This window comes from Cricetulus griseus, chromosome 2 (assembly GCF_003668045.3).
Source record: "Cricetulus griseus strain 17A/GY chromosome 2, alternate assembly CriGri-PICRH-1.0, whole genome shotgun sequence".
Taxonomy (NCBI): Eukaryota; Metazoa; Chordata; class Mammalia; order Rodentia; family Cricetidae; genus Cricetulus; species Cricetulus griseus.
This window is the reverse complement of record NC_048595.1, coordinates 263,898,652-263,926,616: the sequence shown is the minus strand read 5'-3', so window position 1 is coordinate 263,926,616 and position 27,965 is coordinate 263,898,652. Positions and strand designations below refer to the sequence as shown.

The 27,965-nt window shown below is 43.3% G+C and overlaps 2 protein-coding genes across 3 annotated transcripts in view; one reads left to right on the top strand and one right to left on the bottom strand.

Moving 5' to 3' along the window:
* The window catches only part of Ppil6 (peptidylprolyl isomerase like 6), a 28,097-nt gene extending 3,519 nt beyond the window's left edge, over positions 1 to 24,578 (bottom strand). The window contains exons 1-7 of one of the 2 annotated variants that reach the window (XM_027402208.2): positions 24,415 to 24,578; positions 21,391 to 21,486; positions 17,890 to 18,078; positions 14,735 to 14,797; positions 14,483 to 14,630; positions 7,668 to 7,724; positions 5,682 to 5,817 (exon numbers count right to left, since the gene is read on the bottom strand). In XM_027402208.2, the coding sequence (XP_027258009.1) occupies positions 5,682 to 5,817; positions 7,668 to 7,724; positions 14,483 to 14,630; positions 14,735 to 14,797; positions 17,890 to 18,078; positions 21,391 to 21,486; positions 24,415 to 24,552 (827 nt within the window). In that variant the 5' untranslated portion in view covers positions 24,553 to 24,578. Of the gene's footprint in view, positions 1 to 5,681; positions 5,818 to 7,667; positions 7,725 to 14,482; positions 14,631 to 14,734; positions 14,798 to 17,889; positions 18,079 to 21,390; positions 21,487 to 23,693; positions 24,058 to 24,414 lie in introns of those variants that run through there. The other variant, XR_004768448.1, reaches the window with a different exon arrangement.
* A 330-nt stretch (positions 24,579 to 24,908) lies between these two features.
* Smpd2 (sphingomyelin phosphodiesterase 2) lies at positions 24,909 to 27,855 on the top strand. Its single transcript, XM_027402207.2, has 10 exons — positions 24,909 to 25,040; positions 25,459 to 25,555; positions 25,661 to 25,737; positions 26,004 to 26,097; positions 26,204 to 26,293; positions 26,501 to 26,583; positions 26,713 to 26,845; positions 26,928 to 27,032; positions 27,202 to 27,355; positions 27,449 to 27,855. The coding sequence occupies exons 1-10, from the start codon at positions 24,991 to 24,993 to the stop codon at positions 27,823 to 27,825; spliced, it is 1,260 nt and encodes a 419-aa protein (XP_027258008.1). The 5' UTR covers positions 24,909 to 24,990; the 3' UTR covers positions 27,826 to 27,855.
* Positions 27,856 to 27,965: the final 110 nt, after the last annotated feature.

Sequence of the window (27,965 nt, the reverse complement as noted above, 5' to 3'; positions counted from 1 at the left end):
TAGGCTCTCTCCCATTCTTGATAAGGGTTTATTTTTTATTTATTCCCATGCTGTTGGTGTAGGTTGTCTTTTTGACTTTCTTGATGATGTCCTTTGATGCACAAGTTTTTTGTTTTGTTGACATTCCAATTTACTTGTCTTTTTTTGCATGTCTTTGGGGTCAGATCTCAGAACCAAATCCATGTCACTCAACTTCCTTTTGTTAACTTTAGTTGCCTATGTGGGTATGTGAACATGTGTGTGTGTGCAGGTGCTCTCAGAAGCCAGAGGCATTGGCCTCAAGCTAGAATCAGTCTGTAGAACTCCGGTCCTCTGTAAGAGCAGTACATCCTTAACCACTGAGCTGTCTCTCCAGTCCTGATAACATTACTTTTAAACTACCAATATCACCATACTTAAGTAATTTCTCATAGGAAGCATGTGGTTGGTTCTGAAACTCATTACCTGGGCTGGAGAGATGGCTCAGAGGTTAAGAGCACTGGCTGCTCTTCCAGAGGTCCTGAGTTCAATTCCCAGAAACCACATGGTGGCTCACAACCATCCATAATGATATCTGGTGCCCTCTTCTGGCATGGAGGTAGAATATTGTATACATAATAAATAAATAAAATCTTAAAAAAAAAGAAACTTATTACCTATTAGCTGGATGTTTAGCTCAATTAAAACAAATACAGTGGGGGGAGACAGTGGAAGACATCATTGACCACTGACTTCCACATGCTCATTCACACACATGTACATGCATTGTACATCAACACACACATGGGCACACACCTATATAAACATACACTTGTAATACTCATATACACAAAGGCAAATAAACAAAAAACCAAACAAATGCATCAGTATACAGCTATGGTAGTTTAAATGTAATTGGGCCCCATAATCCCATTGTCCCATAATTTCTTAAGGAATGCTAGTATTAGGAGGTGTGGCTTTGTTGGAGTGGGTGTGGCCTTGTTAGAGGAAGTGTGTCACTGTGGGGGCAGGCTTTGAGGTCTCCTATGCTCAAGAGACTGCCTAGTGTGTCAGTTGACTTCCTGTTGCCTGCAAGATGTAGCAGTCTCAGCTCCAGCTGCCATGCTGTCTATCATGATGGACTGAACCTCTGAAACTGTAGGCTGCCACCACAATTAAATGCTTCCTTTATACGAGTTGCCCTGGTCATGGTGTCTCTTCACAGCAACAGTAACCCTAACTAAGACAATGGTAGAGAGACAGGCCTAGACACAAAGCAGTGTCTTCTGCCAATGCTTGGGCTAAGTCAGTGGCTGAGAGGAGGTGGGCAATTTCTGCTGCATGAACCTTGACAGGATGTGGATAGTACCAACACAGACCACATTCATATCCTCTTCATCTGCTGCTGGGCTCTATTCTGCTAACCCAATCAGAAGCTCCAACATAGGGTGCTGTTTAAATGCTCCCCCAAAGCTCACGCTGTACCACCACTGTGGTGGTATTGGGGTGCTTTCAGAGGTGACTGATCATTGGGGATCTGCCCTCAGGAATGGTCCATGGTTTTCACAGGATTGAGTTGGTTATCTTCACATTATGACACAGTCTTGCAGGCCTTCACCAGAGGCCCAGCATCATGCTCTTACAACACCTAGCCCTCAAAGAAGCACCTATAAATTACTCAGGCTATGGAGTTGTGATAACAAGAGGAAATGGGTGAAGACAAAGGGCAACACAGGTACATGTGAGCAGAAGATTACACAGAATCACCTCTGTTTAGTGAGGCATAAAGCTTTTTTTCCAAACAGGTTTCACACATATTGAACGAGCACATACTATGTGTGCCTCTCTACTATGGAGTGTTAGGGTACAGGATATGCAAGACCCAGTCCCTGCTCTAGGTTGTTTACAATGTGCCAAAGAGGACCAAGAAGCCATCTGCCAGGACCCAGGACCTAATCTTTAAACAGGATTTCATTGGACTGATGGGAGACAGAAAGGGAACAAGATAAGCAAAGGCCAGAGACTGTTCTAGAGTGGTGGTATTAGGGTCTGGCTTTAGCTCAGCTACTAATCAGATTGCTTCTAAATTAAATCCAGGCCTAACCTGCTTGAATATCTCTCCTCTAATTTCCCCAGGATTGTCCCATAGGTATCAATCTTAAACGCAACTTAGCCAGCCTCACCTGATCTCTTGTAAATCCTCCTTCAATGGTCTCTCTTGGTGAATGGTACCAACCACGTATCCAGTTCTCAAACCTGGGGAGTTACTATACAGCTGTCCATATGGAGGCCACTAGCAACAGGTTGGTGTTTAAATGTATTTAGAACCAAAAAAAGATTGTTCACTATTTCAAAGCACTTGCTCTTCCACAAAACCAGAGTTCGGTGCCCTCACTGGATGGCTCGTAAACCATCTCTAACTCCAGCTCCAAGGATCGAGTGTCCTTTTCTGGCCTTGGCAGAAACACACATAAACAAATCTAAAACTTTCAGAAGCAGATTAAGTACATTTCCTTAGTTGCACTGGTCACATTTTAAGTGTTCAATGGGCATGGGTGTCTGGTGGCTGCACTCAAGACTATATATTTCCATCATTACAGAAAGTTCAGTTGTAGAACACTGATCCAGACCCTGCTATGCTCTTACCTTCAGCATCTTTAGTCATCAAGCTCCATGAATGTATCTTGAATATTATTGGCATTTGTCCACTCCCTCCCAGCTTGTCTATCTTGCCAGTGCTGTAAACAGAACTTCATCTATACCTGTTATGACTAGACGTTCCTAACTGAACTCTATATTTTTTAATTCTTTTCCAGTTTACTCTTGACTTCTACAGAAAGCTTTCCCAATAAGCTGCTCAAGTTGCTTACAATTTAAAATTCTCCAGTAGTTCCTCAGCATCTTTGGAAGACGTTCACTGCATGCAGCTGTGTGGCACAGTGGTCCTTGTCCATTCTATCTCTATTCTCCCTTGGGCTTCACACTCTAGCTAGACATGCTTCTCTCATTCCTTAGGGCACTGTAAGAGTGCGTTATGCTTTAGAAAACCAATTTGATTAATCATAATGTCCCCTTCCTCTATCTGGTTTCTATTTTACTTTAGCTACCTGGTTCACCTTCTCACAAAGCCTTCCACAGTTCCTTCTCACCTTAAGACCCCCTGGAAATGAAATTCTCCTGTCACCATCCCCAATGCATATTCTCCACATTTCTCCCATGTGTACCATTGGACAGCAATCTTACAAGTTTGCTTTTTTTTCTTTTTTTCTTTTTTTTTTTTGGTTTTTTGAGACAGGTTTCTCTGTGTAGCTTTGGAGCCTATCTGGCACTCACTTAGGAGACCAGGCTGGCCTCGAACTCACAGAGATCTGCCTGCCTCTGCCTCACAAGTGGCTGGGATTAAAGGTGTGCACCACCAACACCCGGCACAAGTTTGCATTTTAAAAGATATTTATTTTTATTTTATGTGCACTTTTGTCTGTGTGAGGGTGTCAGATGCCCTGGAACTAGAATTATATACAGTTGTGAGCTACCATGTGGGTGCTAGGAATTGAACCCAGGTCCTCTGGAAGAGCAGCCAGTACTCTTAACCACTGAGTAATCTCTCCAGCCCAAAGGTTCTTATTTGTTTTTTGAGAGAGGGTTTCTCTGTGTAGCTCTGGCTGTTCTGGAATTCAGTCTGCAGACCAGGCTGACCTGCACTACCACCACCACTGCCACCCAGCACAAGCTTGCGTTTTTATATTCTTTCCCCGTGAGGGACACTGGGCAAGGCCCTCCTGTGGATTATTGCAGTCTGCGAGGACAAGCATTTCTAGAATCATCTAAATTCAGAAACTAGAACTTGGAAAGTTGGCTCGCCTCAGATAGGCAGGACACTTCTGTGTCTCCAGGCACAGAATCATACCTGGGCTTTCTGAAGCTGAAATGCTGGAAGATCCCAGGAAACAGCAGCTTCACCTGGGTAGGAAAGTGTATTTCGTCTACCCCAATTACATGGGATGTCTATTTTGCTATTACCCTTCTCCAGCTTCCTCAATGTTCTGCTGGGTCCTGTTTAGATATTCCAACCTAACTGAAACTAACATCAGAAGAGTTCAGGGATAAGCTGAAACAATAAGAGGGATATACTGCCTCCCTGAGGCCAGAGTGGGGATGACAACAAAAATGAGATTTCCCCAAGGACCACTCTAAACAGACATCCCTGGGAATCCCAGTTTGCTTTTACTCAAGGAACTGGGGGATGTTGTCTTATCTCACTTCAAGTCTTCCCAGTAACCACTTGCAGTCTCTGCTTTCTGTTTGTCTCTTTGGTTTGGGTAGGGTCCTTTTGCTTGCTTGTATCTGCCTTTCTGGTGGGATCTAAAGTGTCTGAAGAGCAGACCCGTGTCTTGCCACCCTCTCCCCTCTCTAAACATCAGTAATGGCAGATGGCAGGTGCCCATTAAAAATCTGAATGAATCAAGAAAATAGCAAAAATGATGACTGGAAAAAAGTATAGGGCAGAAGAGAATCAGAATGTGTCAAGGGACTCTGTGCTGTGTGTGTCTGCAGGAGGCAGTGATGATGTAGGCATTTTCACAGTAGTCACCTTTGTGTCTGAGAAAGTGGCTTTAATGAGGTACAAGGCATTGGTAGAACGGGTATAGACTGCCAGCAAGATGATCACAAACAGAAACATTTTACAGACAAAACAATCAGAATACTTTACTGGTGTGGAAGAAACTGAAAACATCTCACGAAGCTTTGAACCTATGAATGAAAAGTCATCTAACTAAGGGTGTCTTTTCAAAGAAAATTAATTCTCCACTCTTCCCAGCCTGGCAGTATCACAGAAAGCATTAAACTTAGGGAATTATTAAGGTTGAAATGAACAGTGATATGAAAGTCCTTCATGAGTTGCAGAGGCAGTAAGTGACTCTCTGGAGGGACTGACATAACCTAATAAGTATTTAGAGATGTTTGACTGCATGAGCAAGACATTGTGCTCACTTTCCTTATGGGCTCACCAGTAGCTAAGGAGGGAACCAGACACTGAGTGATGAAAAGTAACATCCATTACCCACAGTGGTCCACAGGCTAATTAGCTTCTTACTAATATTCTTATAATTATTATTGAAGCCATAGACAATCTCATAGACAGTAAGATGGCATCAACTTCTCATTTTTGCATGTAACTATATCTATATTATTAAGTACTACAGTTTAATTAGTCATAAGAATTGATATTAATATGGAGACTGAAGATGATAGGTAAGTGGGTAGGTCGGTACATACGGATAGAGTGACAGACAGGTAGATACATGAATAGACAGAACCTTATCATAGCTGTGTTTAATTAATTTCTGTATTAAAATATTATTATTATTGTTATTATTATTATTATTGTGTGTTATGTATGTGTGTGGTGTGCTAACCATGGCAAATGAGTTGAAGTCAGAGGACAGTTTTTATGGAGTTCAGTCATTATGTGGGTTCTAGGAATTGAACTCATATCAACATGGTTGTGCGACAAGCACCTATACCATCTTGCCAGCCATAATTTCCGTATTCCATTGATAACAAGTTTGTTATAACTGTTTATTACAGATGTGTCTATATCATTTTGTATCACCCAGCTCTAATTTTGGCTACTCAGACTATGTACAATAATTGTGCAAATTAATTTTGAGCAATATTTTATATGTGTGAATACTATGCAGAAAAATCTATAATGTACATACCCAAAAGCCACATATTTTTTATCCAGATAGGGAGCTGATTGTAGTGTGATGTAGAATTGTGACGCATTGGTATGACGACCTTTGTTCACCATTCCAAGAATGCCTCTTTTATTATGAGGGACTGAAAAGTTTTCATCTGAGAAAGAATAATCAGTAGGTCACTGAAGTATCTGTATTGTTTCCAACAATCACAGCATGTAAGGAGCAAAGGGAACTTGGGAATAGACTTCATAGCACTTATTGATATACTCCAAATTATAAACATTCCCATTACTTTGAATTATTTTCAAATATTTAAACAAACTTTCTTGAAGTTGTAAAATCTTACTAGAACTACTTGAGCACATAGCTCATTTGTCTTTACCATAGCTAAAAACAAGTGTCCTCAGTATATGTGTTTCTTACAGTAAAGGACAGCAGGCTTCCTCTTGTTGTTTGTAGTGGACCTTCATTCAGACAACCAATGTATTATAAAAACCTTTCTCAATTCTTTTATGGGTCTGGCCCTCCCCTGCAGCATCTTACACAGAGCTGTCACAGTTCTCATAAACTGTGGAGTCATTGGTCTATACAGGTTCATGGTGTTTCCTGTTGTATGTGTGAGTAGGACCCTTGTCTGATGGCTATAATCCTAGGACTCCTATAGCCTTAGTTGGCTCAGCTGTGCTCCTAAATATTCTGAGACAGGGTTTCTCTGTGTAGCCCTGGAGGCTGGCCTGTTCTACACAGTGAGATCCAGGACAGCACAATCCAGGTGTTCCTACCCATTGGGCCATCTCTCCAGCCTCTGGAATACTTTTACAAAAGGACATTCCATCCATCCATCCATCCATCCATCCATCCATCCATCCATCCATCCATGTATCCTTCTATCTATCTTGATAATATTTTGAGACAGGATCTCACTATGTAGCTCTGGCTGTCCTGGATCTGTGTAGAACAGGCCAGCCTCCAACTCACAGAGACCTGCCTCCTATGTTCTGGGATTGAAGGCATGTGCCATCTCTCGTAGCTGAGATATTTCTCTTTGTCTACAGATTGATAATACATCATACAGAGAAGGGCAAATAGATGTTTGATTACCTCAATTTTCAAGACAATAGTCTTTAAAAAGATTTATTTTCATTTACATAGGTAGGTGTATATGTGCATATGGATGTGGGTGACCATGCAGTCCAGAAGAGGGCATTGGGTCCCTTGGAACTGGAGTTACAGGTGATTGTGAGCTACCTGATGTGAGTGCTGGGAATCAAACTCAGATCCTTGCTAAAAAGCAGCATGCCACCTCTCCAGCCCCAAGATAATGAATTCTTTTTCTATCTTTCCTCCAAAGGGTACCAGTTAGACTTTATTTTATAATACAGTATCATTATGAACTTGTAGGTTTAAAATATATGTTGGCTTCCAACCAGTTGCAATTACTATTTTTTAAGATCAAATTACCACATCTTTGATCAGTGACAGCCTCGTCAAACTGGTTCTATTGGCATTTGCCATGATGCTTGTAATCTTTAATAGCATTTCTGCTACCTTGTAGAACAAGAGGAAGCTAACTAATACACTGGGATTTATCCTAAAGAAATAGGCAAGTAAATGTGTGTACAAAGTTGCTGTGGACTGGACCAAGAGGTTGGTTGCTTTAGATGTCTCATGTAGCCCAGGTTGGTGGCAAGCTGGATACATATCTGAGGATGACCTTGAATTGGGATTACAAGCATGATCCAGCATATGCAGTGAGATCCAACCCAGGGTTTCATGCATGCTAGACAAGGAAACATTCTACCAACTGAATTACATCTCCAATCCTAGTTTTGTTTTGTTTTAGAATGCCACTCAGTCTTTAATCAAGTAAGGGCAAACCTCCACTTTATTTAAAAAAATCTTAAGTTTGAAGGGTAACACCATTTTTAACTTACATTTCTACTAAATATTATCACAAATTGTCTTATTTGAATCCAATAACTGACAAACTTGAAAGATACTTACCTTCAAATGTTGGTCCATAAATAGACTCCCCATCATCTCCTCTTCCCTCTACTATATCTGAGAAATGACAACAACCAGATTAGAACACAGTGATGACAAAGAGAAGAGGGTGCCTTTAATTCTGATTCTGTTTACATCTTACATCAAATCAAGAGGAAGACGCCTAACTGAAAATATTACTATGATCACTTCACTTTATAATGTAATCATTTTTACTTTTATAAATTCATTTTGTTGTCATAACTTTCTGGGGGTAACAAGTTATAATGTAAAAACCTCTGAAAAATGTTATCACCATGGCCACAATTTAAAGAGGAGGCTCACACAAATAAATTTCTTCATAGGTTATATCATGTGGTAATTTGAATGTAATTGGCACTATTAGGAGGTGTGGCCTTGTTGGAGGAAATGTGTCACTGTGGAGGCAGGCTTTTAAGTTGCATATATGCTCAAGCCATGCCTAGTGTCTCAGACAGCTTCCTGTTGCCTGCTGATCAAGATGTAGCTAGCTCCTTCTCCACTCTTAGCTCCATCTCCTGCAGCATGTCTGCTTGCATGCTGCCATATCCTGCCATGATGATAATGAACTAAACCTATGAAACTATAAGCCGGCCAATTAAACACTTTCCTTTATAAGAGCTGCCTTGGTCATAGTGTGTCTTCACAGCAATAGAAACCCCAACTGAGAAATTCCATGTTTCACTTTGCTCTTCAGAGAAGTAGAAAGAGTAAACTAAGCAGATGAAACGGAGAAAGTTCTTTTTGAACATGAATGAAAATGGATGCTATAGGTATTGGGGAAGTAGCTCATATGGTAGAGTGTTTGCTGTGTAATCACCAAGACCTGAGTTTGATCCCCAGCATCCACATACAAAGCTGGCAGGGTGGTATGTGCTGATGATCCTGTGGATCCTGAGCTCACTGTCCAGTCACCCTAGCCTAACTGGCAAACTCCAATCCAGTGAGAGACCATATCTCAAAAAACAAGGTGAACATCACTTGAGGAATGGTACCCAAGGTTGACCTCTGGCCTTCACACATATACACACAAACCTGTAGGTTCCCACTCATACCATACATACACACACAAACAAGTAGATGTTCTTTTAAAAAGTCACATCCAGATGTTCATTCCTTTAGATACCTTAGGCTGAGAGTGTCTGTCAGTGATAGAACACTTGCCCAGCATACACAAGACCCTGAGTTTGACAACCTGCATTGTAAAACAGTATTGTTATCCAAAATAATAACTTAGTTATTTAAACAATGTTTTGGAAACAAAATTCCTTTTGATATAATGAGAGTGTTTACGTTTATTTGTTTTTGATGTTCATAGGAGATGCATACTTTGACTTAGGGAATATTCCCACTATAAAGACTCCAGGCACAAGTAATTTTATATCCACTCACACCTGAGGCAAACAGGTATCTCTGTGTCCCAGCCTCCCCATCATATACTCTACTCCCTTTATCGCTATGATCCACTCCCCCCTCTTTACAGTGTTCAATAAATACTGACTGGAAGACTGAGCTATCCTATAGAAGTGTAAGCAAGCTGGAAGTAAAGGTGTGCTTTTTAAAAAAATTAGAATCTGATTCAACAGGAATCACACAGAGAAAAGTTATTTAGGAAAGTGAATGGAGCATCTACATCATGCTATTCATTGTTGATGCAAAAGACAAAATAATGTTCCCCAAACCAAGTTCTCACCTCAAAGGGGTTAACAGATACTTTATTGTGGAGCCAAATTCGAATGTACATGTCCCCAGGAAACATGGAGCTAGGTTATCTCAGGTTCCACGTTCCAACACAGAAACAGTTTCAAGAAATTTTATAATAACAGAAAAAAGAGTTACACATCTAGGCATTTTGAAAAATACATTGGTGGAAACATCAGAGAGGCAGTTACAGCAAGATGGGAAAATTCTCCTCTAGGCCTCAGATACTATCTGGAGACTTTCTCAGTTTTGGGGATGGTGGAAGCTGGTGGTCTGTTAAGTTAATAAATTCTAAAAGGTTTTGTTATCACAGGATGGTAGGTGTGACATAGACGTGAGCAAGGAAATGGCTATCTACAGGGCTAAAACTAGCCCAAGATATGGTGTATTCTTGTCTTAGTACTCTTGTCTCACTGTCTGAAACATGACCCAGCACCTGTACACTTTGCCATCTGCAAATCTTATACAGAAAAGAAACTTCAATAGATCCTATAACCTACTTTCCCCAACTCTTGTTCTAAGGAAACTGAGAAACAAAATGTAGCAACTGAAACTTAGTCCCTGAGAGTCACCATCACTGTGCAGTTGCTGTCTTCAAACTTTTACTATTTTAAATGATTGAGGTGTTTGTCTGTCTTTCTGTCTCTCTCTTCTCACTGGGCAGCAGCTGTCTTCAAACTTTTTATTACTTTGATTAAATGCACTCTCACTGATAAAGGAATGATAGGGAAAAAGAGTAGATTATTGAATCTACTTTAATCCAAAAAAATCCATTAATCTCAAAATATTTTACATTGGCATGCACTTTGGTTTATTGATACAAATTTAAAGTTAATTTTGTTATACTGTATTACGTTTCTACTCTTGTTTGGGGTATTGTGTTTATAAAGCTCATTTAAAAATATATATAATTAAGAAATACAGATTAATAGTCATCTGTAATAGTCAAATTTATAGTCATGTTAGATATGTTTTCAAGGTCATACACAAATATATTTAGATAGATATAGATGGTCTTCACACTTCAAAGGCCTACCAAATATGGCATTTGATATGCTTAATAACCTAAGGCTTTTCATGACAATGAGACATGTCTGCTCCTGACAGCACCAATTTACTTCAAAAGAAAATTATAGGCATTGAAGAACCTCTGTATGGAGTTTGTTTTCTTTATGGCAAAAGCTATCCATTTGGGCAAAGAAACTGTCCTTACCTCAATTGCTGACAGTATACTGTCCAAACTGGATCAGCAGGACATAAAAGAGAATGACTGTCAAACTTTTCCAAAATAGGTAGGACCATCTATCAAAATTCCCTGCTTCTCAGAAAATGTCTATCAGATAAACTAGGCCTGTACTGTAGGCCAAAGATGGATGCCCAAATGTTACAGAAGAACTTTGGGTGACTGTCCAGTCAGCCAGATGTCCCTGTCATTAGGTAACATTTCACCCTTCTGGGATCTTTGATGGAGTTGAGGACTAAATATTATAACGTTTTCCTTAGTTGTGATAAAAAGGTATATTAGGTATAAAACTTTAGACTCACAAAAATAAGATAAATACTAGAGTATTTTCTCTAGATTTGCCAAATACAAATGGACTGAATATTGTAACTGTATTCTTAATAACTATTTTTGTTATATATAGTGTTACTATGTTAAAGTTAAAACCTTCCTTCTTCATCAGACAAAAAGGGGGAAATGCTGTTAAACAAACTTTGTACACTGTAAATATGTATTACTCCCATTGATTAATAAAAAATCTGAAAAAAAATCTGACTGGCCAACAGCTAAACAGGTAAGAGGTTAGGTGGGTGAGCCAAACCAAGAGGACAATGGGAAGAAGGAAGGCAGAGTCTGGGGAGTTGGGAGAGATGGAAAAAAAAAAAAAAGCAAGATGAGCATGCTGTGTTGAGAGAAGGTACCACCACATGGCAGAGAGCAAATAAGAAATATGGGTTAATTTAAATTTTAAGAGCTAGCTAGTAACAAGCCTGAGCTATTGGCCAAGCATTTATAATTAATAATAAGTCTCTGAGTGGTTATTTGGAAGTGACTGCTGAGACACAGAGAAATGCTGCCTACATCTGTGTGTGTCTCTGTGTGTGTTTCAGTGCAACAGTACCATATTGCACAGTTCTAGCCTTCCACTGTGTGGATGTCAGCAATGGAATCTGGCCATCTGGCTTGGCATCAAGAGCCTTTATCTGCTGAGTCAGCTCACCAAATCAACATGGTCTCTCTTGAGGATTGTTTATATTTCTTTATAAGATTTCATCTATCTATCTATCTATCTATCTATCTATCTATCTATCTATCTATCCATCCATCCATCCATCCATCCATCCATCCATCCAGGCGTTTTGCCTGCATGTATTCCACTGCACTACAAGCATGCAGTTCCCACAGAGGACCCCCAGACTGGAGTCACAGGCAGCTGTGAGCTGCCATGTGGGTGCTGGGAACTGAACCCAAGTCCTCTGAAAGAACAGTGTGTGCTCCTTTAACCACTGAACCACCTCTCCAGCCTGTTTATACTTCTTGAGGATCATTTATACTAACAAGAATAGAAAACAAGATGTTTACTAATGGGGAATCACACTGAATTAGCAATATTATAAAACAGAAACTAGAAAGGTTAAAAGGTATTTGCACACTTATTGGCATAAAAAGATAAATATCACATATTGATAGGAAGAATAATGAAGTTACATAATATTTGTGATGTGACCCCATTTGGAAAGATTGAAGGAAAAAGCTTCTTTAAATGGAAGATGCTTAGAATAAATCTGGATTTCCTGCTCACCAACCCAATAATGTTCCAGATCATACCAAAAAAGCTCAACATTAATTTCAGCTTATTTGTGTCATTAAGTTCAAGTAAATCTTTAAGTTGCTGCTTGACCGCTCCTCATGGGATATCTTCTGAAAGGCCTTCCAAACCCAACTGTGCGGTTGCCTGCTCTTTGTAAAGCCACAGGACTTCCCTAGAAACACGGCAAAAATGGAGTCCAAACTCTTCCTCTAGTACTTCAGTTGCAGCAATGTGGCATCTTTTGTAAGAAATCAATTGTTTCCCCTTTGTTCTAATTTCAGTTGTGAGCCTCCCTTTCAAAGGCCGGGCTATCACCTATCACTCAAGTCTAACTTTTGTTCCATTGTCCCATATTCTTTGTTTTTCTTCTCTCTCTCTCTCTCTCTCTCTCTCTCTCTCTCTCTCTCTCTCTCTCTCTCTCTCTCTCTCTCTCTCTCTCCCAGTTGTTGCTGTTGTTTCTTTAGATAGGATCTTTCTACATAGTCCTGGCTGTGCTGGAACTCACTCACAGAAATCTGACTCTGCCTTCCAAATGCTGGGATTAAAGGTATGGCCCAGCCTTGTTCCATTTTCAAATTCCCATCCTTAGCACGCTTCTAGGTATTTTTATGTCCTTAGTTGAACTTTTAAAAGTACTCTTTGATTTTTTAAAAAAATATCATCTTACTCTGTCACTTTTTAATTTGCAATGTTCCTGGAAATAGAACTTAAATTAGGGATTGAAAATACAAACATGTTAATGAATCACTTGACCATATAAAACATCCTTTAATAACAAGTTATTATCAATATCTAATTCTTGGGCTGGAGATGACTCAGTGAAGGGTTTGCTATGCAAGCTTAAGTACCTGAGCTTAAGTACCAGAACCCACCTAAAAGAAGCCAGAGCAACACCTTGGTGCAGCCGATGCCTTTAGTCCCAGCACTTGGGAGGCAGAGGCAGGCAGATCTCTGTGAGTCTGAGGTCAGCCTGATCTACAGAGCAGGTTCCAGGACAGCCAGGGCTACACAGAGATTTCTTGAAAATGTAAAACAACAACAACAAAAGAATAAACACTCAGTTTGTCTAGCAAGTCTGAAGGCTTTCTCTCCAGAAGCCCAGCTCTTGCCTGAAGGGCAAACTCCTTTTGATCCCTAAAATCTAAGATTGCTGGCCAGTAAGAAATTCTGTCTCGGGTCCCTCACTGAACTTGGAGCTCACAGTTGGCTAGGCTGTCTGTCTGTCTGTCTGTCTGGTGAATACCTCTAGATTCCCAGCTTCCCAAGGCTGGGATTACAGACACAGACCACTGTGTTTTTCATGAATGCTGGGGTTCTGAACTCAGCTCCTCACACTTATGCTTCAAGCACTTTACCCAATGAGCCATCTCTAGCCCCCCAGGTGATGTCTTTATGTAACACAGCTTGGCTAAGGGAGCATGGATTGAACTTTAGACCTCATCTGCTCCTCAGCTGACACTTTGTGTAGGAAACAACCCACACTAACCTAGACATGTTCCATTTCAAAACTACCTATCTATAATAAACAGACAGTTTCTTAGCCCCTTTATGTGGGGGTAAATACACCTGGGGCAAAGCTAATTATGAGTTTCTGGAACAGGCTAAGTGTGAGACACAGAGCCTTTCCTCGGTGTAAAGGTGACTGCTCAGAAAATCTTGTGTAACTTCTAGAGTCTAGGAATCGCAAGGTGAGGAAAGAAAGAGGAGGTTTGGTTCTGTAGGGGCTTTCTCCATTCCTCTTTTAATTATACTGCTCAAGGCTCCGGGTGCTTTGAGGAAGGGGATAAAATTAGTATCTTGAATATTCTAATATAGGGGACTAAGAGCACTGGCTGCTCTTTCAGAGGACCCAAGTTTGACTCTCAGCTTCTACATGGCATCTCACAACTGTAATTATAGTTCCAGAGGATCTAATGCCCTCTTCTGACCCTCTTGGACACCAGGGATGCATGAGGTGCACAGAAATACATGCAGGCAAAATATCCATATACATACAATAAAATAAAATTTAAAAACAAACAAAAAAAAGAAATTCTGTCTCAAAAACCATGAAGTCGGTTAGAGCCTGAATGACACTCGAGGCTTGACCTCGTGCACCACTAGATACACTATGCCCCACCTCCAACACACAAAGACTATCCAAGGCCAGGTGTGGTAGTGCACACCTTTAATCCCAGCACTCAGAATTGGAGGCCAGCCCTAATTCTTTGTGATTTTATAAAGGTAAAGGAATAGACGTTAGGGCACTCTGCTTTGATGTCGTATTTAAAGTTTGCAGCTCACCTCCTCCTTGTATCCAACCATTCTGGACTACTCGGTGAAAAATTGAATCTTTGTAATGGAGCTTTATGCCTCTCTCAGAGAACCCTGCCGTTCCTGTGCACAAGACCTGAAAATTTTTACATGTTTTGGGACATGTATCACAATATAGCTACAAAATAAAGATGAAAGGTTTCAAAGGTTACTCAGTATTTTATCAGTTATAAACTCCTCAAAACTTACTTGAAAAAAAAAAAGACAGCAAAACTCATTTACCTCAAAAATCAGTCTTCCAATTGGAGAAAGATCAATACAAATGTCCAAGTAGACAAAATCATGCTATCAAAATATCGAGAAAAAAAATGCAGGTCAATGTTTTGTAAGCTTTAGGAATGTTAAAACAAAACAAAACAGCATTCTTTTCAGTGATAAGATTTTAACCAAAATATGAACAGATAGATAACAGCAAATACAATCTAAGCCATAATACCCATAGATAACTCAACAGTTAAATTAATGGCCTAAAGTAACTTTTTAGTTTATTTTATCAAGTCTTTATAACTTATATTACACAATGGTTTATCGACCTCTCAGTAGTGAGTCCTTAAACAATGTGAACTTATCATGCAGGACTGGGAGTAAATGACCTAGAAATTCACAGATTGCAGGGCTCAGTGTGGAAAGGAACAAGGGACCATCCCCCTGGGGACAGAAACAGACCAGGGATTTTCAGCCCTCTGCTTTTCTGAGTAGGTTTGGGAAAAGAGCCAGCCAAGTGAGTGTTGAGCTGGTAACTGTGTGACCTGGATTTTCAGAGGCAGTGGAGGCTGCACAGAGCCAAGCCACACCCCTTCTAACTGGGAAAATACAGCCACTGTTCCTGCTATAGTTTTGGCACCAAGGGCCTGTTCAATAGTCCTCATGAGTTGTCACTTGGTGTACCTCCCGGTAGAGATGACTGGTTTAGAGGTTTTGCATAGCCATATAAAAGGGCATCCACAGTTGGGCATAATCCCAACACTTGTGAAGCTAAGGCAGTCAGATTGCTGTGAGTCCAAGGCCAACCTAGGCATACTACTAAGGCCTTGTCACAAAACAAAACAAAACAAAACAAAACAAAACAAAACAGAAAGGCATTCAAAATGAATACGATAGTCTTCATCCCACTAGCTCTTAGGGACTGCTGTACATCTAATGGGGTGTGTTTCAGATCTTGGACACCACTGTCCAAGACATAAAATATATAATGTCAAGTTAATGAATGTAGTGTGTAACTTGCCCTCCCTTTTTTGTAAAAACAAAAAAAAAAACACAAAAAAAAACAAAACTAGAAAACACATGGTAGTTCTTTAATATGTTGTACTATTTTATGTCACTCTAAAAATTTTGAGTTTTTTTAGTTAAAAGACTGAAATAATACTTGTGTTATCTGGCATCTAGCAAAGAAGTATTATAAGCATACTAAGTATAACTAAAATTTTCTGTTGTTTTTTCAGACAGTGTCTCACTGTCCAACCCAGGCTGGTCTGGACCTCATTACATAGCCATAGCCCAGGCTGACCTTGAACTCATGAAATCTTCCTGTCTCAGCTTCCTGAGAACTTGGTTTACAGGCAATAATACAGGATTACCATGTGCTAGCTAATTATAATTAATTTGTTTGAGCCTCTCAGCTACTGTTCAAGTTCTAAACTTTAAGAAAATGGTATGGCTAAAAAACTGGAGGTTTGCTGGGCAGTGGTGGTGCACACCTTTAATCCGAGCACTTGGGAGGCAGAGGCAGGTGGAGGTCTGTGAGTTCGAGGCCAGCCTGATCTACAAAGTGAGTTCTAAGACAGCCAGGGCTGCTTCGAAGAGAAACCCTGTCTCAAAAAACCAAAACAACCAACAAACAAAAAAAGCACAGGAGGCATAATATAATAACCCTCCCAGGCTTAGGAGGGATAAGACACTATGTCAGAAATTGCAGTTGACTGGGGAAATGAATTAAAGTCTATTTAATTAACCTAATTAACCTCCCTGTGCATCAACTGATATCTTTATAGGCCTGTCAGAAGCAGATAATTGTGGATGTGCATGGTGAAACATACTTCTAATCTCAGCTGTAGAGGGGCAGGGAGATCCCTAGTTTTTGGCTAGCCTGGGCTACATACAGTCCCTACTTCAAAAATAACAACTGGAAGGAAAAAAAAGAGATCTACCCTATGTAAAGATACTTAGTCTTTTCTCAGGAATCTAGGTCCTCCATTTTCAGTGCCACCCATTAATTCACACTTTCATTATTCCTAGCATATGTCACCACAGCGCTTTCCAAACACTTACCCTGCCACCAGCTTGCTTTGGCACAGCTCCAACCACCATACCCAAAAGCAAAGAGGATTATGTTGTAGTCTCAAAAAGCTCTGCTGGACTGTTTTCCTTCTGAACAAAATCTCCATGCTTCAGGATGGACAGCAAATCATCTGTTTTCATTAGGATCTGCTGGATTCTCCCATCCCACTTAACACCTGACCATCCTCCTGTCTGGGCAATATCCCATTGGGTTTCACAACATGCAGGGGCCAGACTCTCCCTCTTCCTATTCTGGGACAGGCAGGTTGTGAACATGTGGCCTAGATTTGCTGGGCAAGTGCTTCTGGGGTCCTGGGGCTCAAGAAGTACTGTAAAGTCATGAAAAATGTTGGCAAGCTATTCTCCATGGTGATTGTGGCAGCATGAACCTAGGGCTAGTGGCTGATGAACTTAGGGTGGCATGCTGGCCACACATTCCTCTGGCATGGCTCTGGCCTCCCTTGTTCCTACCTGGTTTCTAAAGCCATTTTCCCAGCTTTACTGTGAACTTGGGGAAGGAGCACCATCGAAACACCTTTGTTTCTTTTTTTAAATTATTTTTATTTTATTTGCATTAGTGTTTTGTCTGCATGTATGTCTGTGTGAGGGTGTCAAGATCTTGGAGTTACAGACAGTTGTTAGCTGCCATGTGGGTGCTGGGAACTGAACATGGGTCCTCTGGAACAACAGTAAGTGCTCTTAACCACTTCACTATCTCTCCAGTCCCACATCTTTGTTTCTTAAGTTAGTCACAGGAACTTCGGACACTGGCACCATTTTCAGTCTCATTTTCTCAGCCTGATTGACTACTATTTCTGCCTTCCTTGTTGCCACTGACACTTCTGGGGTGTTTATATTCTGATAGGAGTAATTCATGCACATACGTCTAAGGGAAGGAGACACACCGTCTGCTGTGCTATACACCTGCTTTACATGTTGCCCCGACAAACCCTGAACTAATCCTTCGCAAGTGGTCTTAATAAGGTCACTGGGGGCTTACATCTTAATCTCCTTGTGTATCTGCTTTGTGAGTATATAAACAATTAATGCTGAATTAATACAAATGATAAAAAATTCTATTAAAAATCTATGTAACTTGCCTTGGTGTCTTTTAAAAACTTGGTGGCATAATCCAAAGTGAGTGCCTCATACAGTGCAGAGGGTCGAACATCAACCACATCCCACACCTTCTGGGCCCACTTCTTCAGGTCAAATGCATTACCCAGGAGTTGATCATTAACAAAACACATCACATAGGAGGAATAGACCCAGGTTTCACCCCTCAGTTCCTACAGAGAAATGGGGGGTTGGGGCGGGATGGCAGAAAAATATAAAAAACAGTGCTAAAACCACAAACCAGATCTTACAATTAACTCTACAGCCTGATTTGCCAACTACAGTATTAAATCTTTTAAAATGTTTTTTAAAGCCATCTTTCAGAATTCTGCTGTCAAAAAGAATTTAACATTTTGAGACTCAACATAATGACAAACAGAGCTTAGAAAGCAATCTTTAAACTATTATAATCATAGGCAGATGAAATTTGGTAATAATAATATCTACATAGTGCACTTGTTCCATTGATTTGTGAGCTCAATGCAGTCTCTATCCTCATTTATGAAGCACACTTTACTGTATGCATTCTTGGAAGAGGCGCTGAGTAAGGCATGCTTTTCAATGCAAAGAACTGAGGTGTGTGCGTGCATGCATGTGTGCAAGAAAGGCATGCAACCCAGGCGCGAGACAAGAGATTATTCTGGATAGAGAATATCTGGCTCCCGATGGCCAACAGGAGTTTCCATACATGGTCAGGAACAAAGAAGAAAACCCACCTCCCCAACACTTTTACTTTTTTGTTTCGTTTGTTTTGTTTTTCCAGACAGGGTTTCTCTGTGTATCTTTGGCTGTCCTGGAACTAGCTCTGTAGACCAGGTTGCCCTTGAACTCAGAAATCCGCCTGCCTCTGCCTCCTGAGTGCTGGATTAAAGGTGTGGACCACCACTGCCCAGCATCCCCAATACTTCTAAGCTACTTAAAATGAAGTATATTAGTGTTTTCATCCATGCAATGCTGTCATCATCAACTTCCTAAATCCCCAGTGTGGCCTGGGTAACATCGACTCCTGAGAAGATACAGCCTGTTGTTTTCCAGTACCAGCCCTGGCAAACCATGAGTGACTTGGTTTTAGTAGAATCTGATTTGTGAGTCCATTCGATTGTCTGACTGGAGGATGGGACCTGATGGAGCATCTAGTGGTACCCAGGGAAGTGTTGGTTCTGTAACCAGAACATTGGAGTGCATGCTGCCTGTCACCCCAAACCCCAGTGAGCAGGGGGACGAGAATTGAATCTTTAAACTGTGCTTTATTCAGATAACTAACCATCTGGAAGACAGGATCAGCACCTCAAGTCTGCCTCCCTTTGTCGTCTTCAGTTCATACGACTTAAAAAGAACAAAGGCTGTCATTCCAAGGCTTCTGGTCAACTCTGAGATTCACGGTTTTGGTGCCCCTCTCTGTATCCCCTCCCCAACTTTCCCCTCATTATTTATTGACACTCTCCATTAGGGAGGTTTGGGTACTCCCTAGGCACCATCTAGAATGAGTTAACAGACAAGCAGGTCAGCAGTGTGCACACATATGCTGAGCTGTTCCAGATTCCTCTCTGCAACATGAAGCAATGAGAATGTGCCCTTGGAATATATGGCATTAAAGTGCCCATCTGTCCCTCCTGCTCCCAAGACTGCATTGGAAAAATACGAGTTTGGGCAACAATTTGCCTTCACCTAGCAGAATTGCCAGCTGGTCTGAGGAGCTTTAACATCTGCCGACTTGCTTTCTGTGCCTATCTCAAAACCTGCTTCCAGCTTTTCATTCTAGAAAGCAAACTTGCTCATGCTCCATGGTGAATTCCTGGTAAAGGCTAAGCAGGCCTGGTGTGTTTACATTTACTGGTGGTGTATTTTGCAAGATCCAAACCTACAACAAGAGGGGGAAATGTAACTGAGGTAGGTGGATGCCATACAATATAAATACATACACATACAATATAAATACTTTGTCTCCTGATGCGCATTGGGAGACTTTCTGGCTTGCCTCAAGGTAGCAGCAGCCTGGCTCTGATATTTTCCAGAGCTTTCTTCCACTAACCACTAATGATGCTGGGTTTTTTTGTTTTGTTTTGTTTTGTTTTGTTTATTTTTTTTGTGGAGAGATAGGCCTTCCCATGGACCCTGACAGGGGAGCCTTACATTCTCTGGAAGCAAATGGCCAGCTAAACCTAATGAACTGACTCACTGGGACCAAATGGGCTAGGTAACCCTACACTGAACACAAGACATGGTTTACACTAAAAAGTTAAGGGGACAAGCAAGGGAATGAGGGTGGGAGAGAGAAGAGAGGAAAGAGACCAAATAAAGCAATGATGGACCAGAAACCCTCGTTCAGAACAGCGGGGAAAGGCAAGCAGGCGCGTGTACAATGCCTAGGTAGGCCGGCTGGAAAGGAGGAGGAGGTGGAATGTGTAAGAGGATGGTGCAAGATGACTGGATGGATACAAACCACAGACTGCAGTAGGCAGAGGATGTGAGACTAGTTAGTAATATCATAAACCTGGTTATAAAACTTCCAAAATTATTTTATGTAGGGGCTGGAGAGATGGCTGCTCTTCGAGAGGACCTGGGTTCAATTTCCAGAACCCACATGGTGGCTCACAGCTGTCTCTAACTCCAGGCCCAGATCCAATGCCCTCTTTTGGCCTCTTTGGGCACTAGACATGCAGATGAAACACCCATGCATTTAATTAATTAAAAATTAATAGTTGAAAATTGTTTTAGGTTAGGGTTTGTCAACTGTCTGCTTTTGTTAAATTGCTTTAGTTTGACACTGAAATTCCTGTGTCCCACCTAAACCAGGACCATTGGTTATACCTAGCTGTACAAAGAACTGAATGTTTCCCTCCCTTCCTACCCACCTGTTAGAATAGTGTCCTCTATTTCTTAAGCACAAACATAAGTATTTACTATGACTTCCTCATATGACACGTGGCTGACTCAGGATGCCACCTTAGCATCTTTCTCACTCTGAGCTCCAGGTAATACTACCAAGAGGTAAGCTATCTACCATCCCCAAACAGGCTCTGTTGGTCCCGAGGCCCGCCTGGGTTCTCCAAGAGTACTGATGGAGAGAATGTGGAGAACAAAGCTTCAGGTAGGACAAGCTGCTCATAGGAGGGTAGTCACTGCCAGTAGAGGTTCTCAGACAACAGCCCCACACAACCCAGTTGTCTCGGTGACACTTTCCGATTTAAGGGCCAGGGTGTCACAGGAAGGGTACACACATATAAAGAAAGAAGGGTGGCCGTCAGGGCTAGCTATCGTCTCCGACAGTTTAAAACTCGTCTCTCTCCAATGCCACTTATAAGAACATTCTACAAATATTTTACTGTTTGAGGAAGATGTCTAGGGAGATGATTAAAATAACTTAGGGAAAGTACATAATTAAGAGAAATAATTATGCTGGAGTCTGTCATTTTTCCAAAACTGCACAAATAATTCACACAGAAGTGGACTTGTCATTATCCCCATGCTGACATATCCCTTACCCTCTTTTTCTCCTGTAGATACTGATCCCAATCAAACTCTTGAAGAGGAATTATCACAGGATCTTCAAATCTGGATGGGTAACTGTTTTTCAGAGTCTAGGTTGCAAGATAGAACAGTTTAAGTTCTCATTTATGTATTTATGCATTATCTGGGGGGCAGGACACATAGCCGTGCACGCGCACATGAGGACCAGGCAGGACACATAGCCGTGCACGCACACGAGGACCAGAGGTCTTCCCTTTCTCCCCCCCCAGCCCCCCAGCTCACTTGCTGAGACAGGTCTTTGGTTAAACTTGGAGCTGTTTCAGCTATGCTGGCTGCTTAGGGTTACAGGAGCAGTCCGCTGAGCTTGGCCTTCACACAGGGACCAGGACCCTGAACACAGCTCCTCATGCCTGCCCAGCAAGGTCCCTAAGGTTTCTTTGGAAAGTCAAAATCATTTCTCTACATGTTTTTTTCTTTTTTGTTTTTTCCAAACAGGGTTTCTCTGTTGCTTTGGAGCCTGTCCTAGAACTCGCTCTGTAGACCAGGCTGGCCTTGAACTCACAGAGATCGGCCTGCCTCCCCAGTGATGGGACTAAAGGCATGCACCACCACCACCTGGTCATTTGTCTAGATGACCTTTAGGCAGTTTCACACAGCACACACAGGCCATGCTGCCTGACTGAGATGCCCTGGCCTGTTCTCAGAGGCTCTGGCAACTCATTCCGCCCTTAAGGGAACAAGATCTAGAGGGCAAGGTACGTCTTAGTCTTCCAATATCATTACCACATCTGGTGTGTAGTAGGCCACCGACATATAACTCAATAAATGAGTTTATACCAATGGTTTAAGGATCTGTTATGTTCTTTTAGACTATTTTTCTCCTAAATTAAATTGCTAAGCCTCAGTAGATCTACAGGTACTTGATTTGTAGCAAAAAATTATAAATATTATTGTCTTAATTTATTGATGTAAGGAAAATTACCAAAAGGACACTGTTGTGGTTATGTCATTCAGGAAAAGAGAAGCAAATGCTAAGTAAGTTTCGGCTTCTAGATAAATTTTAGTATTGAGTGTGCTTTAGTGAAACAGTTTTCATGTGAATCGGAGAAAAATTACTCTTAAAAAACTGCGTGTGTTGGGATTGGGTTTATGTTCATGTGGGCGCTCATGGAGACCAGATCTGGAGTTAGTTGTAAGTGGTTGTAAGCTGGCAGACCATGCTGGTAACCAAATCTCTATTGCTAAGGATGATGCCTGGAGGCCCTGCTGTGGCCTGGAAAAGCTCAGGCCTGGAATGCTCCACTAGGCATGACCTGTTCAAGAGGGAGGAAGCCTGCCTGAGTGTATCATACTCTGGGATGGTGCAAGATGGCACCAGCAACCCACACAACAGAATTATTTCTCAGTTCCACAGTCTGTGTAGGATGACCACTGTTTCTAAGTGAGGAACTATCTAGAATAAGTAACAAGATGAGTAGTTTTTAAATTAAACCCCATTATCTTGTTCATAATAACAGCATTTGTTGTAGAATGGACCTCATCCAAATTAAAATGTATGCTAATATTTATCCTTACCTTTTACAAATCTAAATCTGTCTATGAATCAGGCATCTGGGGTTACTCCCAAATATATTGGGATTATAATAGAATATCTTTGGTTATTCTAGGACTAACTGAATTTACACTGATATATTTTCATATTTGAATATAGACCCAAGAGGCAAAAAACTTAAAGAAAAATTACATTTTTAGAATATTAAAGACATTGTTTTCTTGATTAGTATCCTCGATAGCAGATGTTGGCTCCAAAGAACTGACAGCCAAGAATAATTTTCACATCTTTTAATGACTGAAAACAATCAAAAGATGAATTATATTTTGTGTTACATCAAAATTATATATAAGTCCAACACAACATCTCAATAAAGTCTTATTGGAACACTACCTGCTACTATTCACTCACTCCTGTAGCTGCTGCTTTGCTTTGTTGTAGTGACAGGCACTGTACTGCTATGTAGCCCAGGCTGACCTTGACCTTGAACTCTATTTTCCTGTCTTGACCTCTTGAGTGCCAGGAATATAGGCCAGTTACTATACCTGAGCACACTGCTTTCAGAAGGTATGTCTGAGACCCTGTCCCAGAATACTTAACATATTTCTACTTGGACTTCACAGGAAGAAAAAAAATGCACATACTTTACCTGTAGAGTGGAACAGCCACAAGAAATATAAGAGAATCAACTACGAAAGAATCCCTCAAACTCTGAAATACCACAAAACCCTGGTTCAAAACAGCAATAAAAACGAAACAAACAGAACCAAGAGACCTTTCTTTATTCTCCTAGACACCCCAAACAGCCCATTCCTCTGTGGATGCTGGAGCAAGCAAGATGCAGGGGTTTCTGAAGGTGAATTCTACTTGGCTGCCCTTGCACCATCTGGGCAGTCTGGAAAAACAAGCACAATCGGCAGGTGGCCGGGGGGCTGAGCTGGTGTGTTTCACCATCATCCTCCCACGTTTCTCCTGCTGTCAGCTTGCAGATGGGCTGCAACATGACTGACCTGGCTAGATTTGTTTGTTTCTTCAAGTGTTTTATATCATTCTGTGTATTTACAAGGACAGAGGTGGATTCTTCAAAGCACTTCTCGGCCGTCTTAAGAATTCTGATATGTATCTAGTTCTGTTAGAACGCAGAAACACAGAAATTTTAAAGGGAAAACCTTCCAGAATGAAATTACCAAAAATCACAAGTAGCTTTTTTTTCCCCCAGCTAGTTATGCGGTAACATTTTTCTGTAAATCCGTAATTCACCCAAAACCACTCGTACTGGCATCTCGATTCATGGGTGCGCGGCAATTATCACCCGCCCCCCTCGGTTCTAAGCGGTCGCTTCTCTCTTTCCGGTTCGCCCTTCCTCGCGACCTGCACGTGTCCTCCACACACCCACCCGGTCGGAGGGCAGAACGTGGACCCCGCCAGCGCTGGCCGGACCAAGGCAGGGGGCTGCCGCGCTCGTAGAGTCTGGGGGAGGGCTTACCTCAGCGATGGTCTTCGACACCTGAAAGCTGGAGCTTTTGAAGAGCCCCACCACCTTCACCTGCAGCAGCGGCTCCGGCTGCACCAGCGTGCGGCAAGCTGAGGCCTTTGGCCGGCACTGCTGCGGAGAGGCGGTCATGGTAGCGCTATCGGACAGCCCGGAGCACAAACACTGGGAGTCGCCACGGCAACCGCGTGGCTCCGCCCCAACGCCCACAAGGGGCGGGGCCTGGACAGCTGGCGTGGGCAGGGCTTCGCCTTAACTTTGAGCCTGTTGCTGGTGAAGCCGGGCCAGGGCCAAGCCAGGAACCCGTAGGCCGCGGTCCCGGCATCCGGCCGAGGAACCGAAGAGCCTGGAGCGGTTCACCCGGGACCCTCCCCAGGACTGCCGGCGGTCTCGCGCAGCCCGCCCCGGGTTTGCAGCTGACCTCCTTTCCGGGTAGGCGGACGGCCTGTTGTCCCGGTAACGCGGGAGTCGTCCCCGGCTCGCGTTCGTGGGACTGTGCGGCGCGGGACAGGGCCGGCCACCTGTGCGCTCCGTCAGCCTCGCCGCGGTGGCCCCCAAAGCACCCCAGCCATGAAGCCCAACTTCTCTCTCCGGCTGAGGGTTTTCAACCTCAACTGCTGGTAAGTGCGCCCAGGCGGGCTGCGGCCTCGGGGCCACCTTCCTGTCCCCACCCGCTCATGCCTAGGACGGAAGTGGGCCTTCTTCAGCCACGACCCTGGCTTTCCCGAACCGCCTAAGTCCATAACGTCCAGAGCCCAGAGCTCGGGTAGTGGCAGCAGTCGTCTCCCCGAACCTGGCCCTTCTCTTTCTGTTTTTTAAGAAAATATACGTTTATTTGATTTGCATTGGTGTTTTGCCTGCATGTATGTCTGTGTGAAGGTGCCAGATCCCCTGGAACTGGAGTTACAGACAGTGGTGAGCTGTCGTGTTGGTGCCAGGAATTGAATCCAGGTCCTCTGGAAGAGCTGCCAGTGTTCTTAACCGCCGGGCCACCACCCCCACTTCCCACCCCCCCAACCCCCGGCTTCTCTTTTTTAGGGACATTCCCTACCTGAGCAAGCATAGGGCCGACCGCTTGAAGCGCTTGGGAGACTTTCTTAATTTGGAAAGCTTCGACCTGGCTTTACTGCAGGAGGTGAGGTAGTACTGCAGGCTAGGCTGGGAAGAAGGCAGCAGGGGGCGCAGGGGAATCTTCTCTCTAGGATAAAGTCCAAGCAAGCATCCTCACCTTTGTCCTCAGGTGTGGAGTGAGCAGGACTTCCAGTACCTAAGGCAAAAACTATCGCTCACCTACCCAGATGCACACTACTTCAGAAGGTAAAAAAAAAAAAAAAAAAAATCTATAGCTGGGGCCTGTTCTCAGGCCAGGAAGCTCTTCTCTCTCCCATATTCTTGCTTGCACCGGTCATCCTCTTCCTCTCAGGCTGGCCCTGCATCCTCTCGCTGTCTTAAGCTTTGTTCTGGGGCTGATCTTAGCAGTAGAGAGAAAAGTTGCTGCTCAGAGCTGGGAGACAAGGGAGGGGAAGAGGGCTGGGTATTCCCCTCCTTGCTTTTCTAGTTATTAAGCAAGACTTGACTTTCAGCGGAATCATCGGCAGCGGCCTCTGTGTGTTCTCCAGACATCCAATCCAGGAAATTATCCAGCATGTCTACACTCTCAATGGCTACCCCTACATGGTAAGGGTCTCCTCCCACCTCTGCTATCACAAACTGGGTGCAGTCCTTCCAGGGCCTTGGCAAAAGGAGGGTGGCGGTGCTCTGAGTTGCTGTCTTTGGCCTGCAGGTCTATCATGGAGACTGGTTCTGTGGGAAGGCTGTGGGGCTGCTGGTGCTCCATCTGAATGGACTGGTGCTCAATGCCTACGTGACCCATGTGAGTGAAGCTAGCCAGGCTTAGGCTCTGGTAGAGATGGCACTCCACTAGCTCAGCTGCTTGGGGTGAGGCCTGGGATCAGAGGGTGGCTGTGGGCAAGGTTCACCCATTCTGTGCCAAGCTCCATGCCAAGTGACAATGCAGGTCTGCTTTAGACAACCTTCAGGGCCCTTAATCTTATCTGTAATCTCACCTATTCCACTTTAGCTACATGCTGAGTACAGTCGACAGAAGGACATCTACCGAGCACACCGTGTGGTCCAAGCTTGGGAACTGGCCCAGTTCATCCAGTGTGTGAGCCTGGGCTTGACAGGGGAAGTGGGGTGGGGACTGGGGCTGAGGGGTGGCTGGTTTCATTGAGAAGGCAGATAGTAAGGGAAGAATTTCTTCCTCATCACTCTGTTCCCTCCTGTCCCCAGCCACACGTCCAAGAGTGCAGATGTGGTTCTGTTGTGTGGGGACCTCAACATGCATCCCAAAGACCTGGGCTGCTGCCTGCTGAAAGAGTGGACGGGGCTCCGGGATGCCTATGTGGAGACTCAGGACTTTAAGGTGAGGGAGCCCATGCGATTGTTTCCCACCACATTGTTTCAGCCCTCCTACCTCGAAGCATCCTAGCCACCTGTTTCCCTAGGGCTCTGAAGATGGCTGTACCATGGTACCCAAGAACTGCTATGTCAGCCAGCAGGACCTGGGTCCATTTCCACTTGGCATCCGCATTGACTATGTGCTTTACAAGGTCAGGCTCTTACCCCCAGCATGCCTTTCTCCATTCTCTTCCTGTCACCAGCCCATGCTGATCATTAGTTCAGCTGATGTAGTTTTGGGCCACAGAGGGCTGGGGAAATAGGATTCCGTTGGCTGGTTCTCTGGGAGAGTATACGCTTCTCTTTCTTTGCTCTTCCTAGGCAGTTTCTGGGTTCTACATCTACTGTAAGACTCTGAAAACCACTACAGGTTGTGACCCCCACAATGGCACCCCCCTCTCTGATCATGAGGCCCTCATGGCCACTTTGTATGTGAAGCACAGCCCCCCTCAGGAAGACCCCTGTCCTGCCCCTGGTGAGTCAGCTTTCCCCTTGCCCCTTTCTACTCCTAGGCAGCCCCAGCCTCCATTCTGACCCTCCCCTGCTCTGCTGTTCTCCCTTATTCTAGGACCAGCTGAACGGTCAGCCCTGACCAGTGTGCTAAGGGAGGCGTGGACAGAGCTGGGGCTAGGCATAGCTCAAGCTCGCTGGTGGGCTTCGTTCACTGGCTATGTGATTGTCTTAGGGCTGTTCCTCCTGGTGTCACTATGTGTCCTGGCTGCAGAAGAAGGGGCCAGGGAAGTGGCCATACTGCTCTGGACACCCAATGTGGGGCTGGTGCTGGGGGCAGGTGCAGTTTACATCTTCCACATGCAGGAGGCCAAAGGCCTGTGTCGGGCCCAGACTGAACTCCAGCATGTTCTGAGAAGGGAAAAGGCAACCCAGGGCCTAGACTCAGAGCCTCACCCAGCCCCGCTGCTGACAGCAGGAGGTGGGCAGAGCTGAAGAACAATAAAACTGACACACTGCACTGGCTCTACCTTGTCCCTTGCAGGGGCTGCGATGGGAACTGCGTTTTAGTGGCTTGTCACTATGCGGGCTTCAGAGCACTGGCTCTTTACCTGCCTTCCTTGCACATCCCCATC

Coding starts and splice junctions, on each gene's coding strand:
- Smpd2 (XM_027402207.2), top strand. CDS start 24,991: ATGAAGCCCAACTTCTCTCTCCGGCTGAGGGTTTTCAACCTCAACTGC. Junction 26,584..26,712: donor GAACTGGCCCAGTTCATCCA/GTGTGTGAGCCT, acceptor TCCTGTCCCCAG/CCACACGTCCAAGAGTGCAG. Junction 27,356..27,448: donor AGACCCCTGTCCTGCCCCTG/GTGAGTCAGCTT, acceptor CCCTTATTCTAG/GACCAGCTGAACGGTCAGCC.